Source organism: Crotalus tigris, unplaced genomic scaffold (assembly GCF_016545835.1).
Source record: "Crotalus tigris isolate CLP2741 ecotype Arizona unplaced genomic scaffold, ASM1654583v1 scf7180000018371.15429387391:27106975, whole genome shotgun sequence".
NCBI lineage: Eukaryota > Metazoa > Chordata > Lepidosauria > Squamata > Viperidae > Crotalus > Crotalus tigris.
The window spans coordinates 9,215,281-9,235,749 of record NW_024096970.1 but is presented as its reverse complement, the minus strand read 5'-3'; the positions used below and the strand labels follow the sequence as shown (position 1 = coordinate 9,235,749).

The following is a 20,469-nucleotide window of genomic DNA, read 5'->3' as shown; positions in this document are numbered from 1 at the left end:
TGCATATGCGAGAGCCACATATTTGATCTCTCTAAAATCAGAGATAAATGCTGAAATCAACACTGCATAAGGGAGCCCATGACCAATTCTAATCATTCCAAGGTATTCCTAATATATTCACATTAATATAATAAATATTTCAGAATCTGGGCTTGAGCTTCAGGGTTTATTGCAGAGAAAGAGGATTTTAGAATTTGGCTGACAACATCAGCAGAAAAATATTTTTGGACACTGACACAGCCAATACTTATACATTTTTCTATCTTCAAGGGTGTGACAAAGAAAGCTACATACACAACAGTGTGATACTGTGTTTAGAGCTAGGGTGCAAATATAAACTGGCCTGTGAAAAAGTGCTCAGATCACCCCCCCATTACTTAAAACATCTGCAGTCGAGATTTTCAAAGTGGAAGCTCCACATCTTATTTGCATAATGTTTCCATGGGTTTAGAAATCATTGTCTTGCATTTATACACTTTCTAATACACATATTTTTCCTAAGGGGAAAAATGTCTTTAAAGAAGAAAGACAATTAACTGGTATTTTGATTGCTAAAGCTTACTGAAGGTATTCCCTCAGTTTGGAAGTAACCTACTTCACTAAATTATTGCAGGGATAATGTGCAAAGAACAAGGGAAAGTACCATATGTAGTGCCTATGAGCCAACTAATGCTAGAAACAAATGGAATGAATACAGGTAGTCCTTGACTTAAGACTGGTTATTTAGCAACCGTTCAAAGTTCGGGTGGAACTTTTACCTGGGTATACTCATGACTCAAATTCAAAGTTTTGATGATTGATGATTGCCCTCTTCCTATGGTCACATGGCTGAACGATGGGTGTTCGGCAGTCAGACCACATTTAGGGCTGCTTGCAGCATCCCATGGTCAAGTAACCCACAATTTACAACAGTTTTGCAGAAAACTGGCATTTACTTCTGTTTTTTTGGCAAAACTGAGCCCATACAGAACCATTGGTTTGCTTAATGGCCACGGCATTTGCTTAAGGGCTGCAGTGGCTATTTTGTGAACACTGCATTCATTTAACAGCCACCACAAAAAAGGAATGTAAAATTGGGTCAATCACATGACTGACCCACTTTGCAACTGTCATAAATTACAGCCATGATGGGCAGGCTCCATTATGGCCATAACTCAAGGACTACCTGTACAAATAGTACATCTTTAAATTCTATGAAGTATACAATATAATATTGTTTGAATTCATACGTCTTTATAAGACATGTCAAGAAAATATTTTTTCATTATTTGTTCAATATTTATCTATTAATTTCTCCATTAATAGCATTAAACACAAAAAACATAAACCTAACTAAGTTGCCCAAGGGCAGGGGTCTTCAAACTTGGCCCTTTTATGACTTGTGGACTGGCTGAGAATTCTGGGAGTTGAAGTCCACAAGTCATAAAAGGGCCAGGTTTGAAGACCCCTGCCCAAGGGACTAGAGAAGCTTTCCTATGAGGACAGGTTGTGACCTTTGAGCCTTTTAGTCTAGAAAGTAGGTGAATGAGAAGGGACATAATTGTGATATATAAAATTATGTATGGTGTAGATAAAGTGGGCAAGGAGAAGCTATTTCCCTTCCCAAAATGCTAGAACCAGAGGACATCCAATAGAATTGATTGGAAAAATTGGAATGGACGAAAGGAAACAATTTTTTTACACAATACATAATTAAATGTTAGAATTCACTAGTGCTGCTTATCAGTTGGTTGGAGCAATTCATGGAAGTCATGGGATCAATTACTATTAGCCTTGATGGTAGTGGGACTGCCTCTGAAGGCCATCTGCTGGGAGACTAGTAGGCTTCCTAGTGCAGTTGGCTGGCCACTTGAGAACAGACTGGTAGTCTAAATGGGTCAGAAGTCCAATCCAGCAATGCTCTGGTTATGTTCTTATCTTCCTCATCTGATATTCCTCCCAGCTACCTAACATATCCTAATTAGAACAGAAATACTGCTTTACATGTACCACCAAAGTTAATGGCTTTAAAAGGGGATTGGTAAATTAATGAATGTTTATCAAGGGCATTAATCTTGAAGACTCATGCCTCCAAATCTTAATTACAAGAGAAATATGGTGGGAAAGGGGTGTATTGTCATCGGTTGTTTTTAAGTATCCCAGAATTATACAGTTGGCTATAATAAAAAACAAAACACAAGACAAGGATGAACCTTAGCCTGAATGAGCACAGCTATTCATATGCTCTTGTGTTCTTCCTTTAGAACAGGAGTGTCAAACTCAATTTCATTGAGGGCCACATCAACACTGTGGTTGCCCTCAGGGGGCCGGGTAGGTGTGGCCAGGGTGGGTATGGCCTACTGGGTGGGTGTGGATGGAGTGGGTGTGGCCTACTGGTGGGTGTGGCCAGCTCTACATCGTTCGCGTCAAGGATGCCTGTGGGGGCCTGGGCAGGAGTGGGACAGATCTGAGGGTCTGAAGGGGGTGGGACCAGGGCAAGTGCCGAGGCATGGTCAACTGGAGGAACCTCACTATTCCACTCAGGCCATGTGGGGGGGGGGTTATGGAGCTAAGACTGAATGTGTTTTAGCATAGATGGCCACCACAAAATTGTACATTGGCTCGTGGCCGGCCTAGGCCAGGGCCAGGGCAGCGGGGGCTGTTCCCTCACTGTTTCCAAGATGGCTTCACGGGCCACATGAAACCACTTCGCGGGCCACATCCGGCCCCCGGGCCTTGTGTTTGACAGGTCTGCTTTAGAAGATGAAGTCCTCTCTTTAAATAGCCCTCATCAACCTTGGCAACCTCCAAATATCCAGACTTTAAGTTCTAAAATTCACCAGTGATCATGGCTAATGTAAGGTTATATTTTATTTTGAGTGGGGCAACTATAGCTTCCTAGATGTTAATATACTATTTATTGACTGAGGTTGGTAGAAGTTATAGTTCAACAATATCTGAAAGGTTAAAGATTGCCTGTCCCAGCTCTGATTACATACAACTAAATTGCTACATGCAATTTTATGTAAACTTGTTCTTTTGTTTTTATTGTTCTCTGTTTTGTTGATTCATTTCCTGGTTTTGTTGGTGATCTGTAACTTGCTAATCTACCCACAGTGCTCTGATAAATATTATTAGGTCTCAGTCATGAATTCAGTTCACATAGAATTGAAACTTGGCTGAATTGTGTGGTTTTTTTAAAAAAAATAGCACTCCTTTCTTTTCAATTAAATATCCACAGCCAACCCTTATTCCTACTGCTTGAGAATGCAAGGTTTAGTTTCAGCTCAGAAAGAAAGCTTTCTAAAATTAATTGCAGTTCTCATTCCATGGTGGTCTAATTCAATACTGGTCACTATGCTGGGTCTCCTCTTCTCCTGGTAGAACGGTTCTACTGTTTGAGCAAATACACTGTGAAACCGAAGAAAGTGATTCTAAGCATCAAGACAAAGAGAGATGGAACGGATTGGTACTGTGAGGCAACATGCCATGGCTTGGACAAAATGCTTTATGTTAGAGCTTGAATCAAAAAGATGTGTTGGATTTATTTCCTAGATAAATTAACAAACCTGCTGATACATTCCTGATGAAATTTCATTAGCCAGCTGGGCAGCTTCCATTATATAATTCTTGCTGATAGTCAGCTGCTTTCTTGAGCAGCTGGTGGCAGACTGTACTGTACAAGGACAGCAATTGAGGGTCAGAAATGGTGCCATCTTCTTTATTCCACCTTACATATCTTGGGCAGACAAGAAGGAAACAGGTTTTAGATTCAAGCTTTTTTACAGCCTTCTCTTTCGCTTTTCTTTAGCAAGGAACAGAGCAGATGCCTTTCCTTCTCTTTATGACTGATGGGCTCTCTCACACTGCTGGGTACTAAGATTGCCTCACTAGGATGGCATGTACCCCACAACTGTTATGAATTCATTCACAATGCTTCCTCTCGTGTGCTGCATTCTGTGTTTAAGGGGAGAAAAATACCTGCTGCTGCCTTTTCTTTCCCAGGGCATTCAACCAATTGGGGCCTGCACTCATTCACAACTGGGGGGGTGGGGTGGACTGTGCCACAGTGCCTTCTCTTGAAATGCTGCCCCCCCCCAACGCGTCCGCTACTTGGGTTCCAAAAGCACCAGCTTTCCTATTGCCTACTAATCCTTCCGGTTCTTACTGCACACTCATTATGCACTGAAGTCTGGGGCTGAATGTGAAAGTGAGGACTGTAAGAAAGGAATGAATCTGGGAATGAAACCTGTAGATTTGCTTCTCGTTCATTTTTTCATTACCTACATGAAAGGGTTTTCGAACGAAGAGAGGCTTCCCAGCAGCTGGATTAACTTTAGCATCAGGTGCTGTACTTTTATCCAAAGGAAAAAGCATATAAAGCCTCCAAAAGGGTTTATGTGTTTAGAAATTTTATTGTTGATGGGTAACAGGTTTCTACTGAATATATTCTGCATAAGAATGAGTCACTCAAGTTTTAATTTGGTTTGAAATGAATCAAATGAATTAATGTCTTCTGGAGGTACTTTTAGCATATAAATCAAGAATGTTAACATCACTTAAAATCAACACATTAAACTCTTCTATCATATACAATATACAGTGAAAGCACTGTATTACCATCTTTAATAGTACTTTTTTAAGCTGAAAATTTTCAAGAGATTAGATAACAGTCCAGAAATTGATACTAGTGTAGCTTTATAATCCATTTTTCTTAGGATATGTATAAAATGGTCCAACAGAAGAAATTCAATTTTCATTATTAGCTGCAAATTTACAATAGCAAAATACCAGGAAACTAAGAGTATCTTTTGTACTTAATCATATTGAAAAGTGGCAAATTATGTGGGCTGCCCATTTAACAGAACATTAAATGTCATTTAATTAAAAAAAAGTTTTACTCACATTTGTTCTTTTTTAAAATTTATATTAGCCAACTAATTCCTCATAGATTACCTCTATCTATACAAATGCACTTTTTGGATAGAACAATGGAATTTTGAAGTTCAACCTGACTTTCTGAGATTTTAATCTGTTGCATTAACCACTCCTAAATTAGTTACTGAAATCTGATTAAGAAGTAGGTTGTCATGGCAGTCTGGATTTATATGGACAGGTTAGAGTCCATAGTAGATGAAAACGATTTTTCCTTCTTTTTACAAACATTTGTTTGCCAGGGGCAAGCTACTGTAGCTGGATTTGTACATGATTATTTGCACTCACTATATTTCTTAACAGCTGTTTATTCCCAAATTTTCTTGATGTTTCTGCAACTAAAATAATACAAATGGTCATATTGTGTGGGACCAGAAAATCCTTATGTCCAGAGTATAAAATTATCTAACCACAATACTGTGGCTTCTCTGAATCTTCTTTTTTTTCAAGTCTTAGGCGCCTAAGTTCCACAACAAGAAGGGCATGAAAAGTTCATCTCAGCAACTTTGTTAATAATTCATACTGCAGCTCCCATAAAAACCCTGAATGTTTGTCTGTATCAAGCTCCGAAACCAAGAGGTACTTCTAAGGAGTTTCCCTTATTGTTCCTTACTTAGCAGACTGTTTTCACCATTAAACATATACTCTAAGAACTCCTAGGAATGTGCTGTCTTAACTCTATTTTCTCCTAACCCAGGAGTGTCAAACTTGCAACCTCACGTGACGTGTTGTGACGTATCGTGACTTATTTGCCATTGCCGGCAATGGTGGGCGCAGTTTCGCTATGATGCATCCGGCCTGTGGGCCGGCAGTTTGACACCCCTGTCCTCACCTAACTATCTAAGCTTTGCTGCCTTTTGCTCCTCTGGAATGTGATCCATCCATCTTGGGAATCTGGACCACATTTCATCACAGACTGTACTATAAAAGTGAAAGCCTCTTTTGATTCAAATGAATACGTTTATGTAGTTTTGTTAGAAACAATACAGGTAATCCTTGATTTACCATCACTACTGGGACCAGAATTTCAGTCACTAAGAGATATAATTATTAAGCAAGTCATCACACGAACAGACCCAATTTAACAACTCTTTTACCATGTTGTTAAATGAATCATGTGGCTATTAGGTAAATTCCATTTCCTTTGTTTGTTGGAAGCTGGCTGGGAAGGTCACAAATCATGATAATTTGACTGCAAGATGCTGCAATCATCATAAATGCAAGCTGGCTGCCAAGCACCTGAATTCCTGTCATAACTTTTAATTGTTATTAAACGAATGGTTATACATTGACAACCAGCTGTATGCAAATGGTTTGTCATTGCCTTTTTCTAGTTCTTTTTTATTATTAATTTTTCCATCTAGCTTGCAGCTCTGGTTTATCCTAGCACATTCCTGTCCCAAATGTTAACCCGATCTGACCTTCCTTAGCTTTTTGAGATCAGTCAGATCAGCTAAAACATCCTAAATGTTCCTCTCTCTTACACTGCTTGGTCTACTTCATAGTTGGAAATGTACTGATAAATAAAATCACTCACTATTTTGAGTTAACGTGGTCAGCCTATGAGACCCAGCTTAAAAACTGAAGGTGGTTAATATGACGATTCAAATCCCATTTCAGATATGAGATCACCAGGGGATATGATACAAGTTACTAATCTCATGGCTATTTTACATTTGATTGACTGTAAAATATGAACAATGAGCTACTATACATAGTTATGAGGAAGTGTAATATAAAGACTATGACCATGAACAAAATTCCAGAGTTGCTGAGGTCACACATGTAAGACACTTCAAATTCATTAATTGTTAATTCTAAATACTATTACTATTTATATAAAAGGTGTCCAACTTTGGCAATTTTAAAACTTGTGGACTTCAACTTCCATAATTCCACAGTAAGCCTGTCTGTCAGTTCTTTTAATCCACCATTTTGTTCCTTGACATGATAAATCAATAAATCCAAGAGGAGAAAGGGCAGCAATATTCACTTATGCTGTTGTTTCAGATAACAGATAATTAATGAGTTATTGCTTTTCAGAGAATAATAAAGCTTGAAAAAGCCATTGAGGAAGTCTCCTATTCCAGGGCTTTTCAACCTTTTCACCCATTGTATCACTTTTAGGATATGGCAATATCTGAGTACCACCAGTCGCCTAGCAAGGTGTCAAAAACTTGATGACCAAAAAAAAAAAAAGGAAAAAAGTGATAAAGTACAGGTAGTCCTCGACTTGCAACAGTTCCCTTAGTGACTGTTCAAAGTTACAATGGCACTGAAAAAAGTGCCCCCAGGCACAGCCGAGCAAGACACCTGCCTGCCCGCCCAGTGCTCTTCCTCCTGTCCGAGGTTTTCATTGTTGTGAGCATTTCTGTTGAGGATTGGCAGAGGGGGTGGGGTGGGGGGGTGTTTGTTGGGTGGTTGCAGCAGGTTTTGGTCACTTCACATGACCCTGGGACACTGTGACCATCATAAATATGAATCAATTGCCAAGCATCTGAATGTAAATCACAAGACCCTGGATGGTGCAACATTCCAGCTGATCGGCGCTTCTTCTGGGCTCAGCAGAAGCACCAGGATCAGCGCTGGGCTCCAGCCGGAGCCAGGCACTGATCCTAGTGCTTCCACTGAGCCCTGACAGCCCTGAAGAAGCGCCGATCAGCTGGAAAGCAACACTGATCTTGGCGCTTACACTGAGCCCTGACAGCCCTGCAGCTCCAGCCATCTCTCGCTCAAGCTTGTGCAGTGCTGCCACCGGTTCAGCTCATTCCCCTCTCCCCCCCTACCACTTTTCTAGGATGGTTGCGTACCACTTGCCAGGTGCCAATGTACCATAAGTGATACCTGTACCACTGGTTGAAAAGCCCTGTCCTATTCAACACATGCATTCAAATTAAATACCTTCAGCAACTGTTTATCTAACATCTGGTTGCAAACATGAATTAAGTAAAGCTCACAACATCCCTTCACTAACTGGTTTTTATCATCAAATTATTCTTGCTATTGGGAAACATTTTCATGATATCAAATGGAAACATCAGTTTTTCTAAAATTTAAACATTGTTTTGGACCTGCATTCTGAGGGATTTTTTATTTATTTTGACACTTTCTGATTCTTGAAAAGTACTATGATCTTCCTTTCACCTGTCTTTTCCTAAGAGTAAGCCTAGATCAGTGTTTCTCAACCTTGACAATTTTAAGGCATGTGGACGTCAACTTCCAGAATTCCACAGCCAGCATTGCTGGCTGTGGAATTCTGGGAGTTGAGGTCCACATGCCTTAAAATTGTCAAGGTTGAGAAACACTGGCCTAGATCCTTCAACCATTCCTGGTAGGGCACAAGACATTCATCTGATCATCTTTATAGCCTTAGCTTGTATCTTTTTCAGTATAAATAATGTTTAGCAGTCTTAACTAAATCAAGACACCAAATGAGGACAGCATAGAATAGCCTTTGTAGTCTGGTGCCTTCTAAGCTCATGGCCACAATAGCTGGGGAATTGAAATCGCCACACATCTGGTGGCTCCTTGGTCTAGCAAGGCTATCTTATAATAAAACTTTTTTTTTAATCTTCAGCAGAAATAAACTTGCAAGAAAACCTGCCAAATCTGGCAATTAAAAACTGCATAAGTGTCAGGAACAGAGGATATATTTAACCTAAGAGTTCTAGGGCAGGCTTAGATTTTTCTGAGTTGTCTTGAGACCAGGAAGTAAAGTCTTGTTTTGGACCAGTCTTGTCAGAACTGTTGGGCTGGATTTCTGCTGGGAGTGGCAGCTTTAGTCATTCTTTCTTGTCCAATTAGATCCTGATTACAAAATGCCTATTGTGAGGCAGGCAGCATGAATGAAAGGAGATGGAGGATGTTGTTAACTGTAGGCATACTTCCAAGAGAAGATTGTGGGAGATGGCTTTTCTTCTTTAAGAAGCTCTTTAAAATCCTTGAGTTTTGAAATGCAGCTCCTTAAGAGTAAAGCATCCTGCTTGGAAGAGTTGCTTCTTTACTTTTAATCAGTACATAACACCTGAAATTCTTTCCAGGCCAGATGTGAATGCTAAGTTAGGTTAAATTAGAATTGCTAATGCTAATGGCTCATGGTTTGCCCACTCAGCCACCATATATAAAATGAAGGGCTTGCACTTGTATGAAAAGGAGTTTTTCAAGCCTGTTATTGCTAAGCCATGATAAAACATTATTATTTATGTTTACTATTAATGTGCACACAGAATTTGGTTCCCCCAAACTCCCAGACATTTTTAAACTGTCATGGCTGAAAAATGGGAAGTTGACAATACAGGTAGTCCTCGACTTATAACAGTTTGTTTAGTGACTATTCAAAGTTAGAACAGCACTGAAAAAAGTGACATCACCATTTTTCACACTTATATCTATTGCATCATCCCCAGGGTCATGTGATCAAAATACAGATGTTTTGCAATTGGTTAACATTTATGATGGTTGCGGTGTCCCAGGGTCATGTGATCAAATTTTGTGACCTTCTGAACGCAAAGTCAATGGGGAAGCCAGATTCATTTAACAATTGGGTTGCTAACGTAACAACTACAATGATTCACTTAATAACAGTGGCAAGAAAGGTCATAAAATGAGACAAAAAGACTTGATTCCTGGTGTCTGCATGAACAAATCCCTACAGATTTCTAAGCATCATTTTTGGAAGTGGTTTGCTATTGACTTCTTCCTAAGGCTGAGAAGGTGTGATGAACCCTTGGCTGAACTATAACTCGGGTTTTTCTCTCCTAGTCCAGCATTTTAACCATTAGACCAACTAGGCTCTCATTTATTTCCCAAGGATGAATGCAAAATCATAGCACTGAAAAACAACCATAGATCCTCATGTCTGTTCTTTTGGGATATAGGAGAAAGCATTCTCTGACTAGCTGGTAATTCTGTACTGCAAACTCAACACATTTTGGAGGTCTTCAGATTAGGAATGCTGATCTATAGGAGCCATAAATTATTTGTCATCTGGAGGTAAATCCCACACTGCTACTATTAAGGTTATTCAGCCCATTCAACACAGCTGTTTTCTAGGATTGATTCTAGATTTATTGCATGAATATAAATGGATTGTTTCTTTCTGCATTTGCATGGTACCTACAGATAGCTCTTATATAGGTACAGAATGCTTTAATTGTGCTACATGCAGTTGCAGGTATTTTAAGGATTAAGGGATAAATTTTCTTCAGCACAGGATGTGATTTCCATCCAAATCTGATCTGACACCATTCTTTCCCATCCATCCACCCTTCTTTTCTATACACTCCCTTTAGGCTCCTGATTTAATCCACACCACTACTGTTCCTGCAACCAAAACAAAATCTTCAAGAGAGCAGCCAAAGTTGAGGAATAGATTCAGGAAAATTCTTTTAATATAGAGCATACTTCAATCATCTAGAGCAGTGGTTCTCAACCTTTCTAATGCCGCGACCCCATAATATAGTTCCCCATGTTGTGGTGACCCCCAACCACTTATACATCACCGGGTGCCAGGGGCGTGGCCAAACAAAAGGGGGAAAAATGGCGGACAGCCTTGTTTGGCGACCCCCATGAAATGGTCGTTCGACCCCAAATGGGGTCCCGACCCACAGGTTAAGAATCACTGATCTAGAGAATTAAGACAGCTCCCAGATTGAACCAGGCAAGGCTGCTGACCTTACAGTTTGGACCAAGCACAACAAGGAAGCTGCCTCCTTTTGTTGTCCTTGGGGTTTTGAACATCTCTTGTCCTCCCATCAACCTCTCTTATGTGCTCCTGGTTTTATCCTGCTCATCATTCTATATAAAGCAACTCGTGGCCCTGTAAATAGCCAGGTCTTATGATGTTGTCTCTGCTGGGGAGAGAGAGCCGTGGCCTGTGAAAATATTTTTAGCTCCAAGACTCAAGGGATTTAAGGATAGGCTAGTCTAGCTTTCATTATGAATTTGAAACAGAGGGGAAGGGTCACAGCATAATTCTTCACCTCACCCTGTTTCTCTCAAGTCACCAGCTTTTCGGTCTTTCCTCCCACCTTCCCTCTTTTTCTTGCATTTCATCTCCCAGCAGTTTGAGTTATGCTTTTACTGCAGTATCACATCCCAAAGGAAGGCAGAGAGGAGCATTCAAATGGAAATTGTTGATGGATTTTAAATCTCCAGTTTCAGGCCAGTTCATCTTTCCATACATGTTATTCCTAAGACATGCTTATCCATTATCTCCTACGGAATAGAAGGGTTTTATTTTCTTTTTCTATAAAGGAAATCTACCACTGATCTTTCAACTATTTCCAGTATCTGCCATAGGCTAATAGATCTCACAAAAGCCAATGTTACTCAATTTCTCTTCAGAGCCTAGGGAAAAAAGACTTTAAATGGAGATCAAAAGAGACTTGTTTTAGCAACCTCATCTAAAAATAAAAGTTCTTCACCCTACCAGCAAAAAAAAAGAAAAAAAAGAAAAGATAAAACTGGACATCACATTAAATGCACCTTTGCATTAAAAATACACTTATAATTTAAAAGGAATTAAAATTGTTAATATCAAAGATTGATTGTAAGTGGAGGAATATCTAGAAAAGGGAATGTGGCACATTTGTGTATGCAAAGATAGATCTAGCTTTTCTCTTTTGCATCAGAAAAGTTGCCAATGTAAAAATGGCATCGACGTAAGAATCATGTGAATTCATCAGAATTGATACTGAGAGTACATTCTGAAGAGAGCGTGCATTTCTCAGGAATAAGAGTTCATGCATAGCTTTTTATGAGGGTGGCAAGTATCTTGACATGACATCACTATCACAACATCTCAGGCGCCATCACCCACTAGAGTTAAAAGGTCTCCTTAAATCAAAGCAAGGGAATATAATATAAAGAGCAAAGTTGAAATTGCAGGGATGATCCACCCAAAAGTCTAATATCTTAACTGTAAGGGATTTTTTTTTAGAAAGCTATGGGGGAGGGAGGAGGGTATACTTTGACTAAAATGAGGGGGAGGAAGTGAGCACTGGGTTTGTTGCTTTTATTCTTATCCTGCTGTCTGATAGTAATTATCCACCACTTGCACCTTGTGAAACTACACATAAACTCCCACTGAATTTGCCTATGAGAACAATACTTTCTCTTTGCCAGGAAAAAAAATAACTTTACAATTTGTGCTGATCACAGGGGAAGAGAAAAAGACAGTTGGTGCACTGAATGTATTTTTCTTAGCCAAAATGTGAACACATTTATTTTTGACCATAAACACCTGTCAGATGTAAATTAAACACCTTATATAGACTTTCATAGAAGGGTGGGAAGTGGGGAGCCATTGTTTAGATTTGCCTATAGGTATTTCCTCAGTGCAGATCAGGAAGAGACTGGAAGAGGCACAAAGTCCAAGGTTAGCAGGTGAGTATTTGTAGGCAGGACTAATAAACATGGGGCTTTCCAGAGACTTTGGATCATTCCAATGCTGACTGGGGTTGATATGAGTTGTAATTTCTTAAGATGAGAGAGAAAAAATTCTCAACAGCATATAAATGATGTAGTCATATAAATTAAATTGAGACAGGAAAAAAAATGCAAGCCTATGAGTCAGATTGTCTTGAGAAAGAAATGCTGTGGGTTGTTATTGAAGTGACAAAATACTAAGAGATGAACTGCAATTAGAAGGCAATGGTAATGGATGGGGTTTCCTGACCTTAATCAAGAGGTGTGGATTTGTGCCCAAGCAATTCCCCTGCTCCTGAAATGATGCCTAGTCAAGCTATTTTTCCACAATAACCCAGGGCAGGAAAGGAATGGGGTGGGGGTGGGGGGAGAATCCTGCTCTCAAATGAAAGCTCTTTTTCTCTGAGTGTATATGGAGAGAAGCTGGCCCTGCATTCCAGTTGGGAGCCAGGATTCTGGGGTCTGGGGGCATTAGGGAAAGATGGGCTTCTCTTCAGCCTGGCTGGCCCTCATTACTCCAGGCCAGTCGACACAGCCCCCTTAACACCTGCTGCCTGGGCAAGGCGGGAGTTGTAGCGCGCGAAGTCTGGATGGGAGTTGGATCCTAGAAGGCTGAAAGGAAGCCCTTTTTCTCCCCTCCATATTTCATCTGCCAAGCGCTTTCGGCCATACCGGTCTGCCTTGGCACTTCAGTTTCTCAGACATGCCTAATAAAAGTTTCGGTTCGAAAAACGAGGGAAGGGGAGCGCCCACCCTGGCTTTCCCCAGGCAAAGGACGGACTTACAAGGCAGTCTCCGGCTGTGACCGTGATGGGGTTCGGGTCCTGACATCGCTTGGGCAACTACGCGTTGGGTCGCCTGGATAGTCTCTACGGCCTTCCCGGCCAGAAGGGCTCTCTCTCTCTCTCACAGCAGATCGGCCGTGAATACTCCCGCCGCTCCCAAGCGCCTTCTCATCTTCCCAGGGAGTGGTCCAGCTCGGGGACTCCACCGGCCACGAGCGTAACTCCGGCTGTCTGGCTCCGGCAGAGCTGACTGGGACTTCGGCTGCAGAATGTACCAAGTGGCTGAGATACCAAGGGGGTGGAGCCGCAGATCGCGGGGCGGCGTGTGTGCTTGTGTGTGTGTGTGGAGAGAGTTGCTCTTCGCGCTGATTTTCCGTCCGCCTCGTTTGGCGAGGTCGGAAGCGGAGGACGAGATGAGGAGGCTGGAGTGGCGCAGACATTCCCCAGCACGTTCGAGCCCTCACAGACTCTCCCGTGGCTCTTTTTTTTTTTTTTTTAAAGACTGCTTTTCCTAGGACCACTGTAGACGTGGAAAACGGACGGGAATTAAAGGAAAAAAGACTCTGGCGGCAGCAGCCGGAGAAGAAAAGGCTTAAGGCTGCAAAGATGGGCAGTCAGGCGGGACTCCGGGGCTGATCAGTGAAACAAGCAGAAGCTTATCGTCTTAAGCGATCTTCATTCAGCTCACTTTACTTTGCAGGGTTGTTGTTGTGGAAGGGAATGAAGGAGGAACTGTGTCTTACGTAGGAACATGGAGCTTCTAAAAACATGTGGAAATATGATGAAAATGATAATATTACAGCTGATGTAGCCTCAAATGTGCCTTCAGACACCTAAATGTACCTTCAGATGCTTGAAAGCCAGCAGGCTATTTCTTTCATACAAAAGGGAATGCAGGGAGAGCAGTGTTTCTCAAACTTGGCATCTTTAAGATGGATGGATTTCAACTCCCACAATTCCCTAGTTGGTTGGTTGGCCAGGGAATTCTGAGAGTTGAAGTCCACCCATCTTAAAACTGCCAAGGTTGTGAAACACTGATATAGACAATTTCGTTTTGACTGAGTCTCTCCTGGCTTCAGTATGGAACAAAGAACTGAAAATTTAAGATGCATGCATACTAAATGGGAAGTCCCTGTGTTTTGAACTATTTTCCATTTATGCAGGGAGGTAAGACAGGTGCTTCCATTTCCTTGTGGCTGCAGAGGGAACCCAGGCAAGGACGGCAGGCAAGTGCGGGAGTTGTGATAAACTAAATTCCTTCCTTGTCTGAAAGTGCCTTTTCCAACAAACAATTTTTTATTAAAAGGCCTAAGCAAAACTGGGAGACAAACTCTGCACCAAGGGAAGATCAAATAGATTCCCGACAAACATAGCAGACAATTTTGTCTCCCCAAAAGTAAAGAAGGGAACTAAGGGATCAGCCATATTGGACTTAATTCTCACTAACAGAGAGGAAATGATAGAAGGTGTTGAAGCTATAGGAACCTTGGGGGGGGAGTGATCATGCAATATTGGAATTCAACATTATGCAGGCACAAGCAATAGAACAAAGTCAAATTAGAGTCTTGGATTTTAAGAGAGCTAATTTCAATAAACTTAGAGAGAGCTTGGGAAGGATTCCATGGATGAGAATCTTCAAGGGGAAAACAGCCCAAGAAGCTTGGGAAAGTGAGATTATAAAAGCCCAGTCTAGCACAATACCAATGAAGAAGAAAAATAACAGTTCTGAAAAGAAACCAACATGGCTGAATAAAGAATTCTCTGACAAATTGAAAGACAAAAAGCACAAGTATAGAAAGTGAAAAGAGGGGTACATAACTAAGGCAGAATATCAGTAAATAGCCTGAACCTGCTAAGATAAAGTGAGGAAAGCTAAGGATCAAAATGAACTAAGGCTTGTGATAAAAGTCAAAAATAAAAAAAACTTCTTTCAACATGTAAAAAAAAAGAAAAAAGTCAAGGAATTATTCGTCCATTAATGGGAGAAAGTGGCAAGAAGGAGTCAAACAACAGGGAGAAAGCAGAACTGCCTAACTCGTTTTTTGCATCCCTCTTCACACAAAAGAAAAAAAAACAATACAACCTATCAACAGTACCATAAACATATTAGGAATACAAATTAAAATAGGCAAGAAAATGGTAAGGGAGCACCTGTCCACTGTAGATGAGTTCAAATTACCAGGACCAGATGGATTACACCCCAAGGTTCTGACAGAACTGGCCAACATGATCTCAGAACCATTGAACTATATCCTTTCAAAGATCCTGGAACACCGGGGAATTACCAGAGGATTGGAAAAGAACTGATGCAGTTCCCATCTTCAAAAAAGGAAAAAAAATAGATCTAGGAAGCTACAGACCTATCAACCTGACCTCAATACCTGGGAAGATTCTGGAAAAGATAATCAAGCAACGAATCAGTAACCATCTAGAGGCAAACAAAGTCATTACCAAAAGCCAACGTGGGTTTGTCAAAAACAGATCATGCCAGACAAATCTTATTGCATTCTTTGACCAAGTGACAAAATTAGTGGACCAGAGGAATACTGTGGATATAATTTACTTGGGCTTCAGTAAGGCATTTGATAAAGTAGATCACAATCTACTACTGGATAAGATAGAAAAATGTGGGTTAGACAGCATCACTACTAGGTGGATTCATAACTGACTGACCAACCGCATTCAATGGAACTGCATCTGCATGGAGGGAAGTATGCAGTGGGGTATCCCAAGGCTCTGCTTTAGGCCCAATACTCTTCAACACCTTCATCAATGATTTGAATGAGGGGCTAGATGGGAAACTCATCGAATTTGCAAATGACACCAAGCTGGCAGGAATAGCCAACACTCCAGAAGATAGGCTTAAGATACAGAAGGATCTTGATAGATGTGAATTCTGGGTACTATCTAACAAAATGAAATTCAATGGTGAAAAAAGTAAGGTTCTACATTTAGGTAAGAGAAACAAAATGCACAGGTATAATATAGGTGGTACCTGGCTCAATAGTAGCAACTGTGATGGGGATCTTGGAGTCCTAGTGGATAATCACTTAAATATGAGCCAGCTGTGTGCTGCAGCCACCAAAAAAGCCAATACAGTTCTAGGCTGCATTAACAGAATGATACAATCAAGATCACATGAAGTATTAATACCACTTTGTAAGGCCTTGGTAAGACCATACTTGGAATACTGCATCCAGCATCGGTCGGCAAAGATATTGAGACTCTAGAAAGAGTGCAGAGGAGCAACAAAAATGATTAGGGAATTGAAGGCTAAAATATATAAAGAACAGTTGCTGGAATTGGTATGTCTAGTGAAGAGAAGGACCAGGGGAATATGATAGCAGTGTTCCAATATCTCAGGGGTTGCCACAAAGAAGAGGGAGTAAAGCTATTCTCCAAAGCACCTGAAGGCAGGACAAGAAGCAATGGATGGAAATAATCAAAGAGAGAAGCAACCTAGAAACTAAGGAGACATTTTCTGACAGTTAGAATAATTAATCAGTGGAACAACTTGCTCCCAGAAGTTGTGGAGGTTTTTAAGAAGAGATTGGACAACCATTTGTCTGAAATGGTATAGGGTTTCCTGCCTGAGCAGAGGGTTGGGCTAGAAGACCTCCAAGGTCCCTTCCAATTCTGTTATTCTGTTCTGTTTTGTTCTGTTCTTTTCTATCACTTTATCGGATCTTTTGCCACCATAGACTAACATGGCTCTCTTCCCACAGTTTCTCTTGTCTGATGATATTAGTGATGAATACTTAAGGATTCAGAAAAATGTGTGAGGTATAAAGATCAATATTACAAAAAAAAGCTGCTTACAAAAATAATAATTCTGTGAGTACAATGTTACTTAATCCACTGGTGGTATCTAATGTCTCTCTGGCACACAGATTTTCTCTCCTAGATATCTTGTTCCTGTGAAATGATTTGATCTGTTTTGATCTATTATTAATCAGTTTGAAGTACTCCTGCACATTGAGCACAATTAATTGATGGGATTCAGTATGCTACTTGAGATGCAGTTACTGCTGCTAGCTCAGATAAATTAAAGGATGATGCTATGAATGGTTATTAACCAGGAAGGTTAATAGAATCGCCCTATGTGGGACAGATATCTGTGGGGGACAATCCTGTCAGAAACTGTATTTCTGTGCTGATGGATAAAATGTCACCCAAAGTACTGAATTCCACTTCAAGCAACTGAAATGCCTGATATATTCAGGATTTAGTACTCATTTATGGTGCACCCTGCAGTTCTTAATTAGGCAAATATTAACCAGCCTTCATGGGCATTGAAGATAAGATGTAATGGTCTTTTTCGTGTATATGTGTTCTAAACCCTGACTCACCGATGCTTTAAAATTGAAGTGCAACAATATGATACTTGAACAAAATATATAATTATAATCTCCAATATCTAGGGGGTGGATCCATCACAGCCCTTTATTGACCACATTTGTCCACCTCCCCCTCCTTTGCCATTTTTGGGACCACTTTGAATGACTGACAGATGCATTTCACTCCTATATTTGTAACACTTAGGTATTGGTTCTTGATTCCCGATGCTGCCATGCAAATAAATCAAGGGATGAGAACTGCACATAGCTAGCAGAGTATAATTCTGCTAGCTATGCAGCCAAAGCACTCCAACTCTGGTTGTATAGTAGCATTTCTAGTTTTACCATTTGTTCATTCAGGTGTCTTCTTCCAGAAGGTTGACTTTGAGTCTTTATTGTCTGCTTTGACTCATGGCTGACCATGGGAGAGAGGGATGTGGTAATAACCAGATCTTTTCCTCAGTCTATGCCATTGATCAAATCAGGCTAGTTGTTCCAATTTAGGGAGGATTTGTCACCTCCAGGGCAAGAGAGTGCCCTAAAGTCTCCTTCATCCAAGTCATAATTGAACACAACCTTGGCTTCCTCCATTAAGTGGGCTTCAACAGGAGTGTGTTAACATCCATGATCACCGAGCCACTGTGGAAGGTCTTAGGGATTATAGTGAAAATATGGGCCTGTTGTCCCACTTTCAACCTTTTCTCCCCCTTCCCCCAAGATTGGAGGCTTGGAATGCATACAATTCCCATCTGGGGGATATTAAATTCAAGGAGGCTGTTTAGCATTGTGTCAGCATGTTGTTGTGCTATAGGCTATCTTAACTGGCTTGCTTGCCTTGTCTTTTCATGCATTTCTCTTTTACTTCAGGCTGCCCTCTGATTTTAGACCAAACTTTTTGTCTTTTCATTTGGGACCACTTGTTTTTGTTCTTTTCCATACCAGCTATTGATTGTATTGTAGAGATGAAAAGTGACAGTTTCAAGAACTCATGCTTGCACCCATATTAGAGGAATGAGGAAAGATGCTATGGAATTCCAAATGTCCACATGGCCAATGTAACCTATATGTAATTCATCAGCATGAGGAGGGCCATAGATCCCCTCCCCAGTGCTAGAACCATAAGATTGGAGCTATATAAGGATGGGAGAAGATTTCCCAGTTAGAGGAATTTGGGGCAGATCTGGATTTTATTGATTTTTCATGCACTGTTTTTGCAATTCTATTTACATGCAAGGGAGCTATCTATGGAATCTGGTTGCTAATGAAAGATATTTTTTAGAGTCAAAGCAACATTCATCAGCAGTGAATTGACTCACTGCCAGTTTAGAAGGTGGAATTAAAATTGGATTTTATTTAACGCTGTCCTTTACAAAAAGTACCACATTGCCAAGTTATTCAAACTTTTTAAATTCAGGAAATGCTCTTGGAATAATTTGCTGAACATAATCCACATTTTTTGTTTAAGTATGTGTCCATGAAGTCCATTTTTGTGACCCTAACATTCTAGTTTCCATCCTCCAAAGTAGGTACAGTCACCTCTGAGTCAAACTTTTCTCCTATTAATTTTATGGACATTTTTACATAGCTTTCTTGGCATAAAATGGAAGGAGTTTGCCATCATTTTCTTCCTGGATGAGTTTTAGATTTCTTAATTTAGCCTACTGCAGTGGTATATTCTGGCAGCCTACTACCCTATCCTAACCAGTTAACAATACTAATTTTGTTTCATTTAAAAGAGTGTTTTTCGGTCTTGGCAGCTTCAAGGAGTGTGGACTTCAACTCATAGAATTCTCTACCCAGCTTGCTTGCTGTCTGGGGAATTCTGGGTGTTGAAGTCCCACATCATAAAGCTGTTGATTGCCTTTGATCTTAAAGCAGCTGTATGACCCTTTGCCCAAGGTCCCTGTTGTAGAAATTTAGTATAAATGTCTTTCAAGAACAGTGCCAACTGTTTGTGAGACACTTCAGTGTTTATTTTAACAGGTTCATGAATCAAGATGTTAAATGCCAGATAGCGGATGGACTAATCATTTTTATTACTTGACAGTTGTATTAAAAATAAGGATGCAATCTTCCTTGCTTATCTATCCTGCTTTACTGTATAGTTTCCATGGTGATTTTAACCTGAGCAACATTGCCCCCTGCTGATTAAATATCAATGCATCCTGCATTTCATAGTCTAGTTAATATATTTAGACCTGCTATCAAGTCCAGCTTGCTTGATAATCTCATTCCTTTCTATCTCCTCATTCATTACATCTGAGAACAATTTCTTTCTGGGCTTCTAAATAAGGTGCAGTGTCTAAAATGAAGGATGGGATGTCAGGATTCAATGGCGCATGGGAGGCATTGCTCTCAAATCTGTAAGATGCCTTTAAAAAAAAACACCCTACATGCCTAGGTTTATGAATAACTGATAAGTGGTTAGCTCATTCTGGTCTAATTATGAAAGTCAACTACAATCTGAAAAAAATAATTTTGATTTTCGGTTCCATCTGTCTCCCTATTTATTTGTCTTCCTCTCCTCTTAAACAAAGCAGGAGCTTCTTCAGAAAGATTAAATAAAGAATTTTTGGGGGGCGGGGGAGGGAATGTAAATAGAACACAATCTAGTACCTTCTGAGTCACAAGAAGCTAAATACAAGTTACTGGGGAACAATTACAAGCATATGGTCCGTCGTGTTATCTGTGCTTTTTTAAAATTTCCTTTTAACCAATGCGTAACACAGAATGATTGAATAGATGGTCCAAAAGAGGTCTTCTTATGCTTTTGCATACCGACCATCTTCCTTGCTCCCAAAAAACTATGAGTTATGCCTGCAACTTTATTCACATTTCCTTTTGCCCTAATATGGCCATACAGTGAAATAGAGGCAGTTTTTTTGTCGAAAGTAATAAGACAACAACAAGAGTTTGAATAGTAAAAACAATCCTCTTAGTACCATGCTCAAACCTGCTTGAGAATAACAGTAGTTTGAATTAATTTTATTGGTTTTAATATTTGG

At 40.3% G+C, this 20,469-nt stretch overlaps 1 protein-coding gene across 1 annotated transcript in view; it reads right to left on the bottom strand.

Moving 5' to 3' along the window:
* Nucleotides 1-13,413, bottom strand: part of DBNDD2 (dysbindin domain containing 2) — a 37,952-nt gene extending 24,539 nt beyond the window's left edge. Inside the window, exon 1 of the mRNA XM_039351334.1 lies at nt 13,128-13,413. Within this exon, the coding sequence (XP_039207268.1) occupies nt 13,128-13,173 (46 nt within the window). The 5' untranslated portion in view covers nt 13,174-13,413. The remainder of the gene's footprint in view (nt 1-13,127) is intronic.
* Between the last annotated feature and the right edge of the window lie 7,056 nt (nt 13,414-20,469).